The sequence below is a fragment of the Lynx rufus genome, unplaced genomic scaffold (genome assembly GCF_022079265.1).
Source record: "Lynx rufus isolate CCGP_SWC_20201006 ecotype Redwood Valley unplaced genomic scaffold, mLynRuf1.p SCAF_16, whole genome shotgun sequence".
Classification (NCBI taxonomy): Eukaryota; Metazoa; Chordata; class Mammalia; order Carnivora; family Felidae; genus Lynx; species Lynx rufus.
Window position 1 is genome coordinate 43663943 of NW_025814830.1, and position 21560 is coordinate 43685502.

At 39.8% G+C, this 21560-nt stretch overlaps 1 protein-coding gene across 1 annotated transcript in view; it reads left to right on the forward strand.

Moving 5' to 3' along the window:
• Positions 1–2175: 2175 nt before the first annotated feature.
• The window catches only part of PHLPP2 (PH domain and leucine rich repeat protein phosphatase 2), a 79231-nt gene continuing 59846 nt past the window's right edge, over positions 2176–21560 (forward strand). Inside the window, exons 1-3 of the mRNA XM_047078721.1 lie at positions 2176–2274; positions 8799–9061; positions 20622–20755. Coding sequence (XP_046934677.1) covers positions 2176–2274; positions 8799–9061; positions 20622–20755 — 496 coding nt within the window. The remainder of the gene's footprint in view (positions 2275–8798; positions 9062–20621; positions 20756–21560) is intronic.

Sequence of the window (21560 nt, forward strand, 5' to 3'; positions counted from 1 at the left end):
TGCTGGAATAAGTTACCCAGTAAGCATTGAAATGGGAATTCAACTACTTTTTTTTTAAATAATTTTTTTAAGTTTGAGAGGAAGAGAGCAGGGGAGAGGTTGAGAGAGAATCCCAAGCAGGCCCTGCACCATCAGCATGGAGCCTGATGTGGGGCTCAAACCCGTGAAACTATGAGATCATGACATGAGCCGAAACCAAGAATCAGGTGTTTAACCAACTGAGCCACCAAGGCACCCCAGGATTCAACTACTTTGAGTAGCTTCCATGAAAGTAGTTTCAAGGTGGAAGGAAGACCCAGGAGGTAGTCAACCTAAGACCTTTTTTCACTTCATATCAGACTTGCCAAAGTCATTTTTAATTTATTAAAATAAGACAAATGAAGATTACTGGAGATCGAATTTTGGCATATGCAAAGTAGCTCATATGAAGGGAGAAAGTAGTTTCCAAACTTTTACAGAATAAATCATTTGTACAGAGAATTTTTACAAGAGTCAAATTTTATCTTAGAATTTACAAGATCTCTGAATGCATATATATCTCACAGTAGAGAAGGGGGCACAGACTATGCTGTTAGATCTCAAAACTCTTGTACTAAGCCTACAATTAAAATGTTTTAATTTTTTTACTGTTTCTTTTCTGAGGGGGGAGATCTCAAAACTCTTGTACTAAGCCTACAATTAAAATATTTTATTTTTTTTAGTGTTTATTATTTTTTTGAGGAGGGGATTGGACAGAGGGGCAGAGAGAGAGGGAGACACAATCTGAAGCAGGCTTCAGGCTTTGAGCTGTCACTACAGAGCCCAGGGAGGTCGGGGGGGGGCGGTGTTCAAACTCACGAACCCTGAAATCATGACCTGAGCTGAAGTTGGATGCTTAATCAACTGAGCCACCCAGGCACCCCTCAATTAAAATATTTTAGACATACAGTTAGTCTGGGCTAGGCAAGTTGGAGCAGTGGATAATGGGGAGATAACTTTTCACCAATTATTCAAACCTCCGGAAATTACTGATTTTGCTGCTTAATTCCCTACATGTTGCTTGAAGATTCACTAACACCTGTGTAAGAGGAAAACCCTAAAATCCAGAAGTCTAAAAGGTTTCCTAGGAAAATTTAGAGCAGAATTAACAAGAGGAGAGGTCTGATGAACTGAGTAAATCTTAAATTTGGAAAATCAGAATTATAAATGGTTACTGTGAATTCCTACTAAGCACTTTGTATGCATTCAAAAAATCTCAAGAAATGAATCACTGGGTTTTACTCCTGAAGCCAAGACTACATTGTATATTAACTGGAGAATATAAATAAATGAATGAATGAATAAAATGTAAGCCCTTAAAAATCTTGATAATAACTGTTAGATATGAATTTCTGTTTCACAGCTAAGAAACAAAAGCTCAAATCAAATAAACTGCACAAGGGTATAGATGTAATAAGAGGCACAGCTCAGATTTGGAATTAGGCTGACTCCAAATCTGGCCCACTGGCTAGTCACAAAACTACCGTCCCTTCAGGAATTAAAATAATAAATTAACTTCTAACGATTTTCTAAATTAGCCTTACAAATAATAAAATGGTCTTAGACCATATTATGACTTGAGGCAGGGAAGTGACATTTTGTACACGAGGTTGGGTTGAATTTGCTAAAGAACGTCGTGAGCATCTTTAGGAAGAGAAAGGGCCTTGTTAAGGTGAATATTCTCGACAATCCGTTCAGTGGCTCCGCATGTGAGGGTGACAGGCCAGTTTTGAAGCAGAAAGAGGAAACGTCTGGGAGAGGTAAGTTACAAGAGCCACCCTCTGCAGAGGGCAGCGTCCGGTCCCTACTAACAGGTGCAGACCCCACCAGCCCCTAGTCCAGCCGGTACCTCGGAGGTGGTGATAGCAGTGAATAACCCTCAGTCCTCCAGAGGGCAGCGGGGGACTCAGGCCCAGCCTTTCGGTAGCGCCCGGCCCCACCCGTGGGCTCCGCACCACCGGCCAGCCAGGATTCGGCTCCTCGCCGTAGCCGCGCGGGGACCGCAGCTACGCAGGTCCCGCTGGGCTGCGGGAGGGGCGGGACCCGGGGCGGGGCCCGCGGTCGTGGGGGGCGGGGCCAGCGGGCTGCTCGCGCGCGCCGCCGAGGCTTCGCGCGCCGTCGCGCCGGCCCGGCGTCCCTGTGCAGCCTCCGCGGCCGATGGGGGAGGTGGAGCCGGGGCCCGCGGGCCCGCTGGAGCCCCCGGAGCCGCCCGAAGCGCCCGCGAGCCGCCGGCCGGGCGGGATCCGGGTCCTGAAGGTGAGGTGGGAGGGCTGGGGAGGGAGCAAGGAAGGAGAGAGGCCGCCCCTGCCCCGCGCGGTGGCCGAGGCAAGCGGCGACCCCCGCGCCGCGTCAGTCCGCTTCGCCGCCCCGCTGCCCCGCAGTCTGGCTAGGGGCGCCGCGGACCCCGCAGAGGCCTCCGCGACTGGCCCCCGCCGAGGCCTCGGTCGCCTCTGTCTCCCCTCGACTGCCCATCCCTGGCCGCGCGCCACCCGCCTCGCAGGCCCACGCCTTCGGTCCGGCGTCCGCCCAGCCGCCGCCGCCCACCCGGCTCCTTCAGGACCCGGGGGCCCGCCTCGGCCTTCCTTGGCCTCGCTGGGGGCCGGGGGCCGGTCGCCCGTGGCCCGAGAGCAGGGCTGTAAGTACGCAGGGCTTTCTCCCCGGACACCTGAAGACATCACCCCAGCGGGAGGATGGCGGCGGTGATTGGCCGGGCGCTGCGGTGTGCTCCGGGCTGTGCTGGGTGGAGCGGGCTGACTCTGCCCCCGGGGCTCACCACCGAAGTTAGGACCCGGCTCGCGCTCCGAGGCGCAGGCCTACACGCTCGACCTGCCTGCCTGGAGAGAGAATCCCCGGAGGATCTTAATCTCCGGGAATCTCTGGTCTCGTTGCAGCGGGGAGGAGGGGTTTGGCAGAACGGGCATTCCTGTTTTGGGAGTGGGGCTAACAATCCAGGGAGACGGCGATGGGGGAGCAGTTATGCAACAGGCATCTAGCAGGATTTTGGGGCAGGAATTGAGGGGAGTAGGAGGAAAATGAAAGCAGATGCAAGCAAGGCGGAGAGTGGAGACTTGAAGGGGATGAGAAGAAGTTTAAATGCACAAGAGATGTAAGGTCGGGAGGCAACAGTAAAGATGGTTTAAAGGAGGGGTTGTGGGAAATTAACTGCATGGAGTTTTCTACTGGCCTCTGAAATAGTTGGGGAGAAATTTTTCTGTAGGTCAAATATATAAGCTAGATGTCCTTCTGGAGGTGGAATAGAATTCTTTCTAGAGATCTAGAAGAGGAAATCAGCAGAATTTAAAACTTGCCAGCGAGATGGGAGAGAAAAGAAAATTTAGAGGATTTGATGTCTTTAAAAATACTGTGCAAAACAGTGAAAATACTTAAAGTTAAAAATGCATTAATAGTTGTTAATTGGGATTAAGGGTGAGCATTGTATTATTGAGATTTTTTTGTAGGACACTACAAAGGTGAGAACAATGAAAAAAATGATAGACGTAAAGTATCTGGTGAATCCATCCATGAAACAACATAAAATAGAACTCTGTAGAATATGAAACACTTTTTTTCTGCTGCTACCTCCCAGTCTTAGTGCAGTGACTTAAAGAAATAACTTTTCATAGTTTACCTTTACTTCTGCATAAACCTTGTACGTACTATTTTAACTTACTTAACCTTAAGTCTTAAGTATAATTACTTTAAGATATTTATTTACTTTAAGGCATTTAAGGCATAATTACTTTTAGACATTTATTTAAAACTATAAGGTCACCAAGTGTAAATTGTGAATGAAGAAAAGTTCTGCCCTGGCTTATCAGGAAATGGCAGGTCTGAGAGATAGGTAATGCCCTCTGGCCTAGAAGATAAACAACCTTGGCTTTTTTTATAGCAACTTTTTGTTGGGGAGGGAGTGAATTATGAGAGGGGAGGAATTGAGAGAAAGGAGGCTCTTGATTCAAGGGTCCTACCTTCCTGCACTTCCAGGAAGTGATCCTATTTACCACTGGTTCCCTGGGGTTCCAGTCTGGGGACCATTAGAAAGATTCCAGAAATTGATTTTGATTGTAGTACTGAGTTGGTGGGAGGCTGACAGTGTCTAATGCCCTTGCATCTCTTGCTTTATTGCATACGGTCAACATTTTAAATAATCCTTGCAAATTAATGGGATCATCAATGGTGAATAGGTGCTGTGTGTTCTGCATACAGAAGTTTCTTTAAGTAGCTGAGTAGTTGACTTTGTGTCACGTGAAACTGGACAAGAATCTATAGGTAGAAGAAAGTCATAGTTTCCTACCTGTTCTTCTCTAAAGAACCTTTGGAAAAGGCTTATTATTCTTTTTTTTGTAATGCCTTTATTATACTTAATACCTAATTGTGAGCATCATTATTGTCTAATATAGATCTTCATAAAAAAGGCTAGTATAGCTAAGCTAGTATAATTTAGCCAGGTTAGATCTAGGTCCATCTGTATGGGATATTGGAAAGTTTGATTCAAAACTCTTCTCCCAGATTTATTTAGCAAATTGCTAATTAGAATGTACCTGTTTACTGTTGTTGGAATATAAATATGATACTGGTAATTGGTAATACTCGTAAGATTATTGGGAGTACCTTTGAAGCATCATTTTCCAGATGTTTCCTACAACTTTGGGATTATTGTTTTACTCAGACTGTACAAGATAAGAAGTTACAACTGGACAGTGAGTGCCGTGAGATCCGTTTTTGTCAGAACTAGCTTCAAGTTTTTATCCAAATAATGTGTGTATGTGGTTCTTAAAAATCCGTGAATACCAAAATGAGTTTAATGAACTGAAATATTCTTCCTATCCTTATCTCATCCCACCCTTTCCAAAATATTCCTTAACATATATATTCCTGGAGACGAGGCTATATTGTTTTAAAGTTTTGAACCGGGGAGTATATCTCCTACCTTAGAGAATTTCACATTCTAATAGAACTCAGTGCATAGGGAGAGTTGCCTGACCAGACTCTTGTTTTTACCATGCATATGTTAGAGCTAATTGTATGTGGGCATTTAATATTTTATCACCTTTGAACTGATACAGCCCTCATAGGTTATTTTCCTTTTTAGAGAGTTAAAAGCTTAAAGTAGGTACTTAATTCATGGCTTATTCTAAAGACTTGTGCTTTCTAGAAATACATTTAAATCTTAAATGTGCTCTTTTATACTTGTTTGATGTGAGAGGTAATTATAGTTCTGTTCCCTTTTAGAAAAGTTTGTCAACAGTTTTTATTTAAGAATAAGGAAAGCAATAGAATGTTCTTAATCTAGCAATTTCAGTGGAAAAGTGATTCTAAAAGCTGAAAATGTATCAGAGGACAGTACTGGCCTTCAGCAGTTATCTGATGCTTTACACAGTGGAGAAGAAAGCACAGGTAATTCAGCAATAGCTAATAACAGCTGAACAGTCCATCTAGATTTGTTGCTAGAAGGCTATGCTTGTTTGGTATCTAGGCCTTTTAAATGCCCATTGAGCAGGTTTAAGAGAATGATATCTACTCAAGTTCTAATTCAGCAGTTTATAGGGTGTAATATGTCATATATGTAGGAGACACATTCTTTGACCAACAACACGTGTTCAGCAAAGTTCTTAAAGAATGTAGTCTTTTTTTTTTTTTTTTTTTTTTTGGTACAAAAAGGTGTTTTTATTAAAGCACAGGGACATGACCCCTGGGCAAAAGGAGCTGCCGGGAATTTATAGTCTTGATACAAATATATAAACATTTAAAAATGTCTTTAAAAATCCTCACAGAAGAAAAATCATGGATGAACTAAAATAATAACTTCCTGGGGTTTCTCTTGACTTTTTTAAGATTGATGAGATCATTGGGCCTTATTTGACCTTAAAAAGTTTTTTAAAAGAAGCTTTTTGGTGGTTGTGTGGAATAGTATCCACTTGCTCTCTCCAGTGAGCTAAATTTCTCTCCCCTTGGTGCAGAACACAGAGCTTCCTTGTGAAGATGTTACTGTACCATATAGAATACTATTTTTTTTTTAAATCACCTTGATTTTTTTTAATGTTTTTATTTTCTTTTGTGGGGGGAGGGGCAGAGAGAGAGAGGGAGACACAGAATCCAAAGCAGGCTCGGCTCTGAACTGTCAGCACAGAGCCTGAACTCATGGACTGTGAAATCATCACCTGAGCCAAAGTCGGATGCTTAACCGACTGAGCCACCCAGGCGCCCCTAGAATGCTGTTTTTATTTTATTTTTTTATTAAAAAAAAATTTTTTTTTAACGTTTATTTATTTTTGAGACAGAGAGAGACAGAGCATGAACGGGGGAGGGGCAGAGAGAGAGGGAGACACAGAACCAGAAGCAGGCCCCAGGCTCTGAGCCATCAGCCCAGAGCGCAACGCGGGGCTCGAACTCACCGTCCACGAGATCGTGACCCAAGCTGAAGTCGGACGCCCAACCGAGTGAGCCACCCAGGCGCCCCCTAGAATGCTGTTTTTAGATGGACCAGTTGTTAATCTTTCCCAGAGACTAAAAAATAAGGAATATTTGGAATTAATCAGTGGTTAAAATTACTTGGTGATATAAGTATGATGGCCTTTGTCTTTGTAAAATAAGTACTTGAAAGCCCTTTGTTAATTCTGAGATGTTCAGCTTTGAGAAAATGCTCTTGTTGAGAAGAGAGAGACCTAGTTCCCACTTGTAGCAGGGGTTTATCCTACTTATCTAAAGTTAGAATCAGTAATAATCCTCATGGTCTTAAATAGCTATATTCAAATCCTTAATATCTGTAAAACAGTTGATTTACTTGTCATCCTTGAACAATGAAGCCATTCTCATATTTTTCTTTCTTCCTCCCTGGGAATACCTTTTTGCTTCTCCTTCCATTTATTTGTTTGTTTGTTTGTTTGTTTGTTTGTTGATTGATTGAGAGAGAGAACGCTCACACACGTGTTGGTGAGGGAAAGAGAGGTAGAGAATCCCAAGCAGGCTGTGTGCTGTCAGCGCGGAGCCTGACATGGGGCTCATTCTCATGAACCTTGAGATCCTGACCTGAGCTGAAATCGAGAGTCCATCGCTTAACCGACTGAGCCATTCAAGTGCCCATCCTTTATCAGCTTTAGAAATTGAACCTTAGGTGCCACATTTGTCCTCAAATATTTAATCTTGGTAATTACAAAAATAATATTTGCTTTATTTATAGGTATTTCTGATTTCCAATGAGGAATAGTAACAAAAGTGTTTTATTTACTTTTTGGTTGGCAAAAAGATTTTAGTTCTCTGTAAAAAAGGAGATGTTCCCCCTTCCACCCCAAGCTTATTCAACTTCTTGCCAGAGCAAATTGGGCTGAAGTATAGACTGGCAATACATTTCTGTGATGTCAGTTAAGTTCTGAATGCATCAGTTTGCCACTCAGGTATTAAGGCACCGTAATAGATTCTCAGTATAGAAGAGAGGAAGAAATATCAAATACATTATTAAAACCCATTGTGATCCCCATAGTAATAGATGCATATTCAAGGTGAAGAGGTTCTGCTGTGGAGAGAGTAGAGTCGCTGATTTTAGGTATGCAGAGAGAATGGGGATGGGAAAATAGAAGGCTCCGTAGAGAACACAGGGTGACAAATGAGTAGAGTTTTCAAGCCTATCTCATCAGAGGGACAAGGTGAAGGACCTTTCAGACAAGTCACACAATTAAGGAATTGTGACATGTTTGGGAGTTATAGGTAGCTGGATATGACTGAAACAGTAACAGGTAATGGAGACTGACACTAGAGAGGTATGGCAGTGTAAGCGTTAGTGGAAATGCCTTTATATTAAAAGGATTAGAAATGGCCCATCATAAAAAAGAACAGGTAAATACTGATCTTTAGAGCCTTGTCATATTAGTGCTGTAGCACTTGTTTTTGCTTTGAGGTAACCACAATGTGTGTGAATTTCACATACCTAAATTATCAAATGCAACAGTAATTTTTTTGGGAACATGATTAGAATATAAAAACCATTTGTACAATATTCTGTACTTATTTAGGATGTGAGGCAGAGGGTCAGGACCCTAGAGAAGCTCTCAATTTGCATTATAGAGACATGTCCAAAAACATCTAATGCAGCATTGTTTGTAACAGTGAGAAATTAGAAACAAACTAAATGCCATCAACAGGAGAATGGATATATTGCAATGTATTCATATAATGGGATATATTCAAATGAATGAGCTGGGTGTATTAGCATGACCAATATTGACCCCCCCCCCGCAAAAATGGCAGGGTAAAACATAAGTATGCTAGCATTTACAGTTCTAAATCATGTAAAATAAAATTTCATTTATAGATATATACATATATGGCAGACAGAAAAATGCATGGAATGGTGACTACCAAATACAATAGAGTGTTTCTGCGGAGAGAGGGAAGGAGATGGAATTGATGGGGTATCAGGTAGCTTCAGCAGTATATGTAAGAATATGTTGTATGTATGTTCTTTAGAATAAGGATCTGAAATAAATATGACAAAATGTTAAATTTTATGAAAGGTGGGTAATAGGTGCACAGATAATTCTTGACATTTTTCTGAAAACATAAGAAAAAGAAAGGGTCAGAGAAGCTAATGGACAGAGTCCTGAACAGCTAGCAGGAGAGAAAACCATTTTCCAGCTTAGGAATGGGCATGGTGGATGTGGAAAGCCCCTCTAAGAGAGGAGGTGTTTGGTGAATGTAGAGTGGAAGGGTGGGGTGAAGACTGAATGTGTCTAACTCAGCCAGACATTATAGCTAATGATTTCTTTCTTCTTGATGTTTTTTAGAGAAATATGAAACGCAATGGGAGCAGAACTTGTTTGAATAGGAGAAGTAGGTTTGGTTCTCGAGAAAGAGACTGGCTGAGAGAAGATGTGAAGAGAGGTTGTGTTTACCTTTATGGAGCAGACACGACCACTGCTTCTACAACCACCTCTGCCTCCTCTGACTTACATCTCGTCCTGTGTACAGTGGAGACCCCCGCGTCGGAAATCTGTGCTGGAGAGGGAAGGGAAAGTCTGTATCTGCAGCTTCATGGGGACCTAGTCAGGTATGGTCTGAGTTTTACCACTCTGATGTAAGTCATTACTCTTTGTGATGGGAAGTGGGCTCTAGGATTTTCAATATGTTTAGAACTGATGTTGATTGTGGGGTCACTAGGCTTGAAATAAGATTTGTCCTTGGAATGCTGACATTATGATTCCTGAATTTAAAAGCCATCAGGGAAGGAAAATGTGATGGTTACTTCATTTGGATTACACCATGGGTCAGATATCTAAATTTAAAATAAATATTTTAAAGTTATTTAAAAAAATAATACATGTAAATAGAATGAAATTGAAATGTGTAGAAGGAAATAGAGAAGTATATATGCTCATGCATAAATATGTGTCTCTCTGTATAAATTTTATTTTATAATTATTTTTTTTTTAAATTTTAAGTAATCTCTACACCCAACATGGGGCTCGAACTCATACCTCCTAGATCAAGAGTTGCATGCTCTACCGACTGAGCCAGCCAGGCACCCCTGTATATAAATTTTAAAACTAATGGTGCTATATCCAGCACACTACTGACTGGAAATCTCTTATAGATCTTTCTGTATTAATATTTATATAATTTACATTTATTTAATGGGTGTATAATAGTCCATTTTATGAGTCTACCATCATTTTAGCCAATCTTTTTTTTTTTTTTTTTTTTTAATTTTAAGTAGGCTTCACACCCAACGTGGGGCTTGAACTCACCACCCTGAGATCAAGAGTGGCATACTCTACCAACTGAGCCACAAAGGTGCCCCAGCCAATCTCCTATTAATGGACATTCAGATAGTTACTACTTTTTACTTCTACAAGCAGTGTTGCAGTAAATATTCTTTTACCTATGATATTTCTCCCATGTGGAGGTAATCTGTAGGATAAACTCCTGGAAGTAGAATTGCTGGGCCAAAGGATATATGCATTTACCGTTTTTTTGTTTTGCTTTTTTGTATGTAGACTTTGTGCCCAGCACAGAACCCAATGCAGGGCTTGAACTCATGACCCTGAGATTGAGATCAAGAGTCGGATGCTTAACTGACTGAGCCACCCAGGTGTCCCTGTGCATTTATAATTTTGATATATATTGTCAGATATCTCTTCATAGAAGTTAAACTTTGACAAATAATATAAAAATATGCCTATTTTCCCCTTTCTCCAGATCATGTTAGGATTAAATTTTATATGTAAATATAAATACATACTCAAACATGTGAGCACATACTTGCTTGTGAATAGACCTGATTGTCAACAGTTTTTAAATTAGAGAATCATAAAGTCAGCATTCCAAGGACAAATCTGTTTTCAAGCCTAATGACTTAGATTTTTGCAAATCTGGTAGGAATTTTGTTATTTTGTCATTTTAATTTTCATTTATCTTAGTGAAGTTGAGCATATTTTTATAGATTCAAATGCCATTTGTGTTCTTTAGAATTTTTTATATAAATGTGAAAAAGTATTCTCATAGTAGTCTTATACTGTGTTTATGAACTCTTTGCTTCAATTAAAAAAAAAAATGACTGGTTCTTTGAATTAGACATCAAATAAGAGCTTAAATGCCTGACCATTCTCCTTCTCTCCTCCCTCCCTGTAACAAATGTCTTGAAACAGAAGTTAGAGCTGTAGATTTAGAGTGAGCGGCTGGTGAAAGTGAGAAAGGAAGCTCCCACTTACTCCTCAACATGTGGTAATAATAGTAACACCTTTAGTTGAGCTAAAAATTGATGTCACTTAAAAAGTCTAAACTGAAGTTTACTATGTGCTTCTTTTAGGGTTTGGACTAATTCCTGAAAAAGTAGATTAGCATTTGAATGTTTTCCTTGTTCACCAGTTAACTAAATTTCCTAAATCCATTTGCAAAACGTAAGGATTAGACTGGGTGATCCTTAGGCTTTTCTAAATCTTAACACCGATTCCGATCTAATTATATCAGGTGCAAAGCCTTGACCTACATTATAGCTGGTAGTGATTGATGGAGTTCATGTATTTAAGCATAAGACTTACTCATTTGTATACTAATGTGTATGTGTGCAGAGATACAGAAAAGTGGAGAAACTCTGAATTGGCTTGCTGCTACTAGCTGTGTAGTTAAGAATCCAAATGTGAAATGATTTGTGAATCTAAACTACTTAAAATGGAAAGTTTGTCTTTTTTTTTTTTTTTAGCCCTGTGGCCTTGATAATTTTGTAATGAAATAGCTCTTCGTAGATCTAATTGATTAGAAAATAATGAAAACACTATTGAATTGCCATTTGAAAAGAATGAATATATTTCAATTCCTGGAGTAGGAGCTCGAGAAGTTTAATTCAGCCAGAGAATGATGATGGTGGTGATGATGGTGGATTTTTGCTAACATTGACTGCTTGTTTTGCCAGTCACTGTGCTTAGTGCTTAATGCTCCTATTCTCATTAAATCCTCACAGTAACTCCAAGGGAAGTAGCATCCTTTCTTTCAGATGAGGAAGAGTGAGGCTTTGCCGGAGGTCCTGGAACCTGTTCAAAGTCAGGTACTGCCAGGCAGTTGGAATGCCTCAGTCATTCAAAGTAGGTGGTGGACTTCGTTCTTCACCCAGTCCCTCCTGGAGGGGAACTGGTGCTGCGTCCCTTACTCAGTTTTACTATATAAGCATACTTATTTAAAGATTTTTTTTAGATCTCTTATTCAACTGTTAATTGCTTGAATTCAGTCTTGTGTTATCTAATCACACGAATAGGTACTTTCTTTGTAATAGCCTGTAAGATAGTTGATAATCTAAGGCATTATTTTTATTCTTTTTTATTTTTGCTATTTACTGGTGTAACACAGTCATTGTAGAAATTTAGGAAAATGAAAAAGTATAAAGAGAAATAATAATATTCAATGCTTATGCTTTTTGTAGATTACCTCATTTAATTTTCACAATGGTCTTGTGAGGTAAATGTTATTTTCATTTGGGAAAATGAGGCTTAAGGTTAAGAATCTCACCTAAGATCACTTGTGGAGTATTTCAGTCAGATGGGGGTTCTCCAAATGTGGGGTGCTCCATTTGAATGGAGGCCACCTGTGCATGCGGTGAAAGAATTCACCCAAGGCAGAGCAAGGGAGAGAAGTTTCTAGACTCAATGTAAGGTAGCAGAGGGCAGAACAGCAAAGGAGAGATGGCCTGACATGAGGTGATGGTGAGGGGCTATAGTTATAGGGTGGAATGAGGGAATACAGGGACAAATGGAATTTTCCCTTTTTTGGTAATCTTAAGAACTGCTTGGTTGTAAGTAGCCCGTTGGTCGGTTAGAGCCTATGGCTTAATGAGCCTGTTGGAGTCCAGTGCCGTGGTTCCTGTGGGCCCTTTTACCTTGCTCAGGTTTCCAGTGCTTAAGACTGCCTAAAAGCCGCCTCTACATAACTGAGCTAATAAGAGGAGCTGGAATTTGAACTCCAGCATTCTGACACCAGGTCCCATATTTTGACTTCCCACACCAACATTTTTCTTCAGGTCTTTTTCAAAGTAAATGTGTGTGTAATTTTTAAAAATTACTTATTTGGGCCCATACCATATATTCAGTTTTGTTTACTGCATTCTTCAGTTAATTTCCTGTGTCATTAAAAATTCCTTAGACATCAGTTTTAATTGCTACAGAAGATTCCATTTTCTGGAAATACTATAACTTGTTTAAAAATTGAGTAATAATAGGCAATAATGATTTAGAGCTTTGATTCTAGAACAAGATTGTGTGGGTTCAAATCCTGGCTCTGACCGTCACTATGCAAGTTATATAATGCTCTATGCCTTAGTTTACTAATGTATAAAATGGAGAATGATTATATTTACACTATAGAGCGGTCATGATGAAAATTACACATTATAAAGATCAAGTGAATTAATACTTGCAAAGTAGTGCTTTTTAAAGTCTAATGTTCACGGCGGGGAGCTTGTTAAAATACAGATTCTAGTGCTCGCTTCAGCAGCACATATCCTAAAATAAAGATTCTGATTCAGAAGGTTGGGTGGGGCCTGAGATTCTGCATGAAGCTCCTAAGAGATGTGCTTCACTTGGAGTGTCAAGAAGTAAAGTGCTTACCTTGATGTCTGGCACCCAGTAAGTCTGCAGTGTTACCTATTTGGGTTGTTTCAAATCACTCAACTCTTCAAAGTGGTGTTGTGATGACTGAATCTTAGCTCATGAATCGCTATATTGTTGCTCTCCCTGGGCTCCGTGCTAGAAATGGGATTACTGGGACGAAAATTACCTCATGTTTTTTCTAAGTCACCCATGACTTTTTCTTTCCGTACTCTTTTTCAGTCATGGACTTGTCACTTCAGTGAGACTGAGGATTATTTATTTATAGAATTGTAGTACTTTAAGGAAACTGAAAGAGATCATCTACTGGGGAAACAAAGTTTTCCAAACTTAATGACCCCATGCCCTTTCCATTGGGGTAGGGTTTGCTGGTTGTCACATCCAATAGAGAGAGTTACCAGCATGTAGGGGGCAAGGGCCAGAGAGGCTTAATGTCCTCAATGTGTGGGATAGACTTACACAACAAAAAATGGCCTTGCCCGAAAGGCCAGTAACTTGCCAGTGGGAATAACCGAGACCATTTCTCTTTGTTTCATAAATGTGAAACAGAGGCCTGGAGAGGGTCAGTTGATAGCACGTTCCCACCACCACCTGGTGTCCCAGTCCATTGCTCTTACATGATAATGTTTGGTTTGTCTTTTAAAAAAATTATTTATTAATTTATTTTTTTAAAGTTTATTTATTTTGAGAGAGAGAATGCACATGTGCGCAAGGCAGGAGAGGGACAGAGAGGAGAGACAGAATCCCAAGCATCCTCTGTACCATCAACGCTGAGCCCAATGTGGGGCTTGCACCCACGAACTGTGAGATTATAACCTGAGCTGAGATCAGGAGCTTGACTGACTGCACCACCCAGGTGCCCTTATTTATTTATTTGTTTGTTTGTTTATTTATTTATTTTGAGAGAGAGCACACATGATTTGGGGAGGGTCAGATAGAGGGGGAGAGAGAGAATCCCATGCTGACAGTGTGGAATCTGACGTGGAGATCCCACAAACAGTGAGATCATGACCTGAGCTCCCAAAATCAAGAGTTGGACACTCAACCAGCTGAGCCACCCAGGCGCCCTGGTTTGTCTTTTTTCAATTGAACTGTTTAAGTGATAACTGACTCACTAGTGAAGTTTAGTGTAATCATTGCCTTCTGCCTGAAAAGTTGTAACGACATCATACGTGACAAAGTGAAGTGCCCCTTGGCTCATGGTCATATATTTACTTTTATTCTTAGTCATCAAAATGAGTAAGATTTCTGTGTTTGATAGACTATCTCTTAAGATAAGCTTGGAGACAGTAAGGTGTTTATAACAGAAAATACCCTTGGGTTTTGGGATTCTGCATTCTAATTACCTTTTTGTCATTGACTTGCTGAGTGACTTCATGCAAGTCACTAAAATCTTTACCATATTTTGATGTTATAAAAGTAGAGTGAACAATCCTGTTTTAGGATGCATACTGAACTGATTACCATTGAGGAAGGAAAAAGAGATTAATTTTGTTTTGTGCTTCATATTTCTGTGCTATTTTAAAACTTAAAAATAATGTATTATACACTAAGTAAATAGTTTTTGTTAATTTTGTTTTTACATGTTTCTTTAATGTTTATTTTCAAGAGAAAGAGTGCAAGCGGGGGAGGGGCAGAGAGAGAGTGGGGCAGAGGATCTGAAGTGGGCTTTGTTGTGACAGCAGCGAGCCCGATGCCAGGCTTGAACTCACTAACCGCAAGATCACGACTGGAGTTGAAGTCAGACGCTCAACCAACTGAGCCACCCAGCCACCCCTGTTTTTTACATCTTAGTACTTCTGAAATCAGCTTGTATTTTATGGTTGTTGATGGGTTGTGGTTTAATTGGCAGTTTGTTTTTTGTTTCTTAATGGTTATTGCAATACCATCTGGTTTTCTGAAATACAATTCTGATACTAACTACCCAGACTTTTCACAGACTACACAAGTTAAAGGGCATGGTCCCCAACCAGACTGCCCTTCAGATTCTAGCTACACTTCTGACCAGGTTGGATACAAATTTGGGGGTTCCCATGATCCTTTTAGGTTCACTAATTCACTAGAATGAGTCAGACTCAAGAACTGTACTTACGATTAGTTTTAGTCTAAAAGATACAAATTAAGACTAACCAAATGAGGCGATACATAGGGTGAGGTCTGAGTGGGTCATGAATGTAGAACTTCCATGCCCTCTCCCCGTGTCACCCTCTCAGCCCATGAGTGTTTTCGCCCACCAGGAAGGTCCATGGAACTTCGGTACAGATTATATTGGCATTTCTTGGGTAGGCTTGATTGATTCATTGACCACATGCTTGGCATTCAGTCTCTAGCCCTCTCTTCCTTCCCCATAGTCAGGCTGGCTCCAAACCCCAACCTTCTCTTCACTTGGTTGGTCTTTATCGTGACCAGCCCCCATCTTGAGTCATCTCATCTGTTAGAGGTGATGCCAGGGGCTCATGAATGACAAGACACTTCTATTATTCAGGAAATTCCAAGGCTTTAGAATCTCCCCTCAGGAATCATAGACAAAGACTAGTGTAAGATTCTGTATTATATAACGATTCACACAAAATAGTGTATCTTTCAAATGATGGTGGATTAGACTGATAGAATACAATTATTTTCAAACATAACTTTAAGTTTTTTGTATACATTAACATATGAAGTGTTTTGAGCTCTCTTCTGTGTAAGTTATTTTAACTATATAAAATAGTGTGGTTTACCGAAAAAAAGCTAGGCTTTGTAATGTGTTAGCTTCGTAAAATGTTAAACACTTTCAGCATAGTGTCAGGCATGGAGTAGACATTCAGGCAAGTATTGTTGTTGTTTTTATTATCTGTATTGTTGATCTTAACATTTACAGATTTTACCTTTATAGGTGGCCAGAGATTGAGTTTTAATCTCAATTTGAGGTAGAGAATGCTGCTGTGCTTTGTTAAGGTTTTTGATAAAATGTTTTATTCCCTGTATTATATTTTAATAATGTGTACTTTTGCCTCCTACTATTAACTAGAATCCTTGTGAAATGATTGATACATGGAATGAAGCGTTCTCTTCTCTTACATGTGTCTTACCTATGGGCACCGTTTAGAATAACTGTTGGCTGCTACTCCTGGCTAAGAGCTGTAAATGTCTGTTGATAGCATTGTGGTATTGGTTGGGTGGTTTGGAGAGAAATAATCACATACATTCAGATTTACAAGAACCATAGTAGCTCCTAGAGCCTTAGAAGCAAACTAAAACTTAGTCTTACTGTCTTTCCTTAAAGCAGAAGCCGAAGTATTTCAAATGCTGAACAGAACCTTTCACTGCCAATATTACTCTCTCCTACACCTGATTTAGCAGTATATAATTTTCCTTTGATTTGTGAGAGAGTTAACAAATAGCTAAGTACCAACCTGTTAAAGTTTTGGAACTTTGAAACACAAAATTGATCAGTAAGCATATTACACATTTCCCTCCCATCATACTCTCTACTTTCTTAAGCAGATGAGTTTAATGAGTAAATGGAATTAGTCCCTCATTTTAGTTGTTTTTGCAGTTCTTAAAATACTTCTTGTTTACTCATTTATGCTAAGTTAATAAGAGCAGATGTTGAGATTCTCTTGATTTTTTTTCCCTCCTACCAAGGAAAATACTTTCCTTAGGTGGAAATGTATATAGAGGGTTTAAAAATCTACAGAGCCTTTTTAGGAAGGAAATTTGATCGTGTAAAATATGTCAGAATTAGGGTGTTACCATTTCTCTTGGTTTTCTAGACAGAAATTGAAAATTTGAGCTAGTAGATTTAGCCTGAAAGTATTATTTCTTGGTCCTGGCTATGCGATCATTATATGGAATTATGATACTTAAGTACATTGAGCTCTGTATCTGGAAATAATAGCAGGATTCAGGTAGAATTTGCATTATATTAGGAAGGTGTCTTGGTACCTCACAGACTCTTGGGTTCTAAAAGACTCTAAAGATCAGCTGGCCCCACTTGATTCTTTTAGGAGACTCTTATCTAAATTATCTGTGACAGATGGCTCTCTAGCTCTCCATGAGCTATTTTGAGAGGCAGTCTGTTTCATTATTGGTATCTCTAATTATGAAAGTTCTTCCTCATTTTTGATCCAGGCTTACCTGTGTAACTTCTCCTTGTTCCTAGTCCTATTCTTTGGAGTGATCCAGAGTAAGTCTAATCCTTCTTGACACTGGAAGATAGAGATAGCTTGTTATACCCTTGTTATGCCCAAGTTAATCCTTTAGTGTTCAGATTACATGGCTAGTTAACCCCTCCAGGATATAGCTAATTAGAAGTCCCTCTTAAAATACATCCTCCTGGGGCGCCTGGGTGGCGCAGTCGGTTAAGCGTCCGACTTCAGCCAGGTCACGATCTCGCGGTCCGTGAGTTCGAGCCCCGCGTCAGGCTCTGGGCTGATGGCTCAGAGCCTGGAGCCTGTTTCCGATTCTGTGTCTCCCTCTGTCTCTGCCCCTCCCCCGCTCATGCTCTGTCTCTCTCTGTCCCAAAAATAAAAAAAAATAAAAAAAAAAAAGTTGAAAAAAAAATACATCCTCCTTAGAAGAATTCTACCATTATACTGGGAAAATGGCTAATATTGCCATACCCCTTTGTGAATTTTTATTTTGACTGGAGATTAGTTGTAACTGACGTTTTTATTCTGAAAAGTTTATGTTCTATTTCTCCTAAATTCAGTATTTAGTTACCATTGAGGGTTTTAGTTCTTTGGTCATTCCTCCTGTAGTAGTTCTGAGTTTATGGATAAAAGTCTGCACTGTGCAGTCAGGAGGGGCCAGGTGGTCGTTTTATTTTTGTGTTTTTGTGCTCATCAGGATGATTTCCATTCCTAAATTATTGTTTTTGTGGAATGTTCCAATTGGATGGGGTTGGATGAGGGCCAGAGGTACCGGCGGTGAAAGAATTCACCGAAGGCAAAACAAAAGAGGTAAAAGTTCGTTGACTACACTGTAAGGGAGCAGCGGTCAGGACAGCAAAGGAAAAACTGTCTGCCACGAGGGAGTGGTGAGGGGCTAAAGTTACAGGGTGGGATGAGGGAATACAGGGACATATGGAATTTTCCCTTTTTTGGTAATCTTAAGAACTGTGCCTGGTTCTAAGTGACCCATTGGTTGGTTAGGGTGTATGGCTTAATGAGCCTTTTTGCATCAGTTCTGTGTCCGTAGTCACCTGGGGCCCTAAAGCCTTGCTCAAGTTCTGTTGCCTGTTACCTAAAAGCAGCCTCTACAATTCTGGTTGTTGTTTACATTCAGCTTGGTAGTATTAGTATTTTGTGTTATTTTTACCTAAATCTTACTCCCAACAGTATTTTCTACTTCTTTAACCATAAAACATAGATGTCCTTTGTATCTTTTTGCAGTGATGGGAGTGTATCATGTTTCTTCTAATTAATACAATTCTTTTTTTTTTTTTTAATTTTTTTTTTTAACGTTTATTTACTTTTGAGACAGAGAGAGACAGAGGATGAACGGGGGAGGGTCAGAGAGAGAGAGGGAGACACAGAATCTGAAACAGGCTCCAGGCTCTGAGCTGTCAGCACAGAGCCTGACGTGGGGCTCGAACTCACGAGCCGTGAGATCATGACCTGAGCTGAAGTCAGACGCTTAACCGACTGAGCCACCCAGACGCCCCTGATTAATACAATTCTTAAGTCTTCTTTTCTTTTTCTTTTTTCTTTTTTTAAAGATTTTATTTTTAAGTAATCTCTACACCCAACATGGGGCTTGAATTTACAACCCCGAGATCAAGAGTTGCATGCTCTACTGACTGAGCCACTCAGGTGCCCCTTAACTTTTCTAAATAGAATCCTTTTAAGACATAAAGACGAATGCTCCTCATGACCTTTGAACACACACATGCTTTCCTATACTTGTTTTTTGGTTGTTGTTTCAGACAGGGGAGATAATTCTATTTTTATTCTAATTAAAATTTGAATCCAATCCTAAGAATTGTTGTCAATATGTTATTGAACATTAATGCGAGCTATTTTGCTAAACACTTTCCTTACCATATAATATCTTGTAAGTAAATAAATTGAGGAACAACTATGTGAGGTAGGTACTACTGTAATTCCTATTATATATGATGAGGCATTTAAGACTGAGGTTAACTAAATTTGTCCAAGAGCAAAACTGAGACTCAAACCCAGTCAGTCTGACTTTGGGATCTTAGGCTATTAGTCACTGTATTTCTAACTATTTCCTTCCTTCCTTCCTTCCTTCCTTCCTTCCTTCCTTCCTTCCTTCCTTCCTTCCTTCCTTCCTTCCTAAGTTCTAAGTGTATTTATTTATTTTGAGAGAGAGAGAGCGTGTGCGAGCATGAGTGGGGGAAGGGCAGAGGGAGAGAGAGAGAGAATCCCAAGCAGGCTCTGCACAGTCAGCACAGAGTCCAGATAGACACAGGGCTCAGTCTGATGAACCATGAGATCATGACCTGAGCTGAAACCAAGAGTCAGACGCTCAACTGACCGAGCCACACAGGTGCCTCTGTAACTGCTTTCTAATGAAACAATTGTAAAAGGACTCTCTTGTTGTTATTACTGGTGTAGCCCTTTCTATCAAAATTCACATTGAACATTTTTGGTTTTTAAATATTTTGAAGTGCTTTAGGTCTGTATGATCTAAAATATGCAGTGTCACCAGAGGCCACAAATAATTACTAGACATTCTGACTTTACTTTAGCGTTCAGTTGGGACCACATAGTAGAATGATTTCTGGGGAATTATTGGGCTGTTGACTTCTAATTCTTGTGGAAGAAATCATCTCTGAAGCCAGTGGAAATACATAGTACCTGAGACATAGTAGGCAACTCAAAGACTATGTCTCTGACTATGTGTGTAATTTATATGAAATCACTTATGGCCAAGTGTGATCTTTTATATCTCATAATTTCACTACTTTTTGGGCCACAGGTTCTCAAAGCACCCTGTAGGAGTCCCTGAGACTCTTTGAGGAAGTACATGATGTCACAACTATTTCAAATCATAATAAGTTAATAATATTCTTTTTTACTCACAGTCTCTCATGAGTTATAGTGAGGTTTTCTAGAGGCTACACAGCATGTTATTACAACAGATTAAATGTAGAAGCAGATCTGAGAATCTAGCTGTCCATTGAAATTGCCATTCTCATCACTAAATTTGTTTGATTTTGGAAAACATATTTTTTAAGAAGTTTTACTTACATTATCATATAATGGGTTTATTACTTTTAAAAATGAATAAATATTTAGAAACTCTTAACTTCAGCTTCTAATTCAGTAAATATCAATAGATATACCCCATGTAAAAAGAAGCTCTTTGGGGTCCTCAAGACCTTAGGAGGCTTCTGAGTCAAAACCTTTGAGCACCTCTTGTTTCGATTAGTTGTATCATATGATATTAAAGAAAATCTTGATACAGAAGTAAAACAAAATTTAAAACATTAAAAGATTTTTAAAATTAAAAGAAGCATTTTTATTTCTTACTAAATAGTTTTGTTTTGAATTGTGTGAGCAGGAGACTGGAACCTACTGAACGACCTCTTCAGATTGTTTATGATTACTTAGCCAGGCTGGGATTTGACGACCCTGTGCGCATACAGGAGGAGGCAACAGATCCTGACCTTGGCTGTATGCTTCGATTTTATGGTGGTAAGAAGTGTTTTTTTAATGTTTATTTATTTATTTTGAACGAGAGAGTGGGGAGAGAATCCCAAGCAGGCTCCATGCTGTCAGTGCAGAGGCCGATGTGGGGCTCTAACCCATGAACCGTGAGATCATGACTTGAACTGAAATCAAGAGTTGGATGCTCAATCGACTGAGCCACCCTCAGGCGCCCCTATGGTGGTAAGAATTTATCATTGGCTTTGTGAGTGTGTTAACTACTTTTAGGCTGGTCATTTGTGCCTCTCTTGTCTTCAGCTTTTCAAAAGTATTTTTGTAAAAGGTGTGTTTAAGCTAATTAACTAATGTGGTTACAAAAAACAACAAAAACAAGAAAGCAGGGTGTAGTTAAGGGAAGACTTCAAAGTATTAGCCAAAATATCTTTCCTTTTTTATTTTTGCTCTTTTTGTTCTAGTTTTTTTGCTGACTTACTAGAATTATTTTATGTCTTTGCAGAATCTTCATCACATCATGCTTTTTAGTATCAATTGTATTTTCAAGTTTCTTATAAAAACCATGAGCTTCTGGATAGCTCAAGAATGTTGAGAGCTAGATGGTCATTATTATATATGACTTAACATTTGATGACTCCATCTGTCAAAGCTGTATATTGTTAAATTGAGTGGGCTTGAAATCTAGGATTTTTTACTTTGTCTTTTGGTGCATTCCCCCCACCCCCCCACCCCCATCAACTTTTTCACCTGGTCACTTCAGTAATAAAGTTAGACTTATTAAAATTAAATACTTTTTGAATATTACTTTCCAAATATACATAGTCTACTACTAATACTA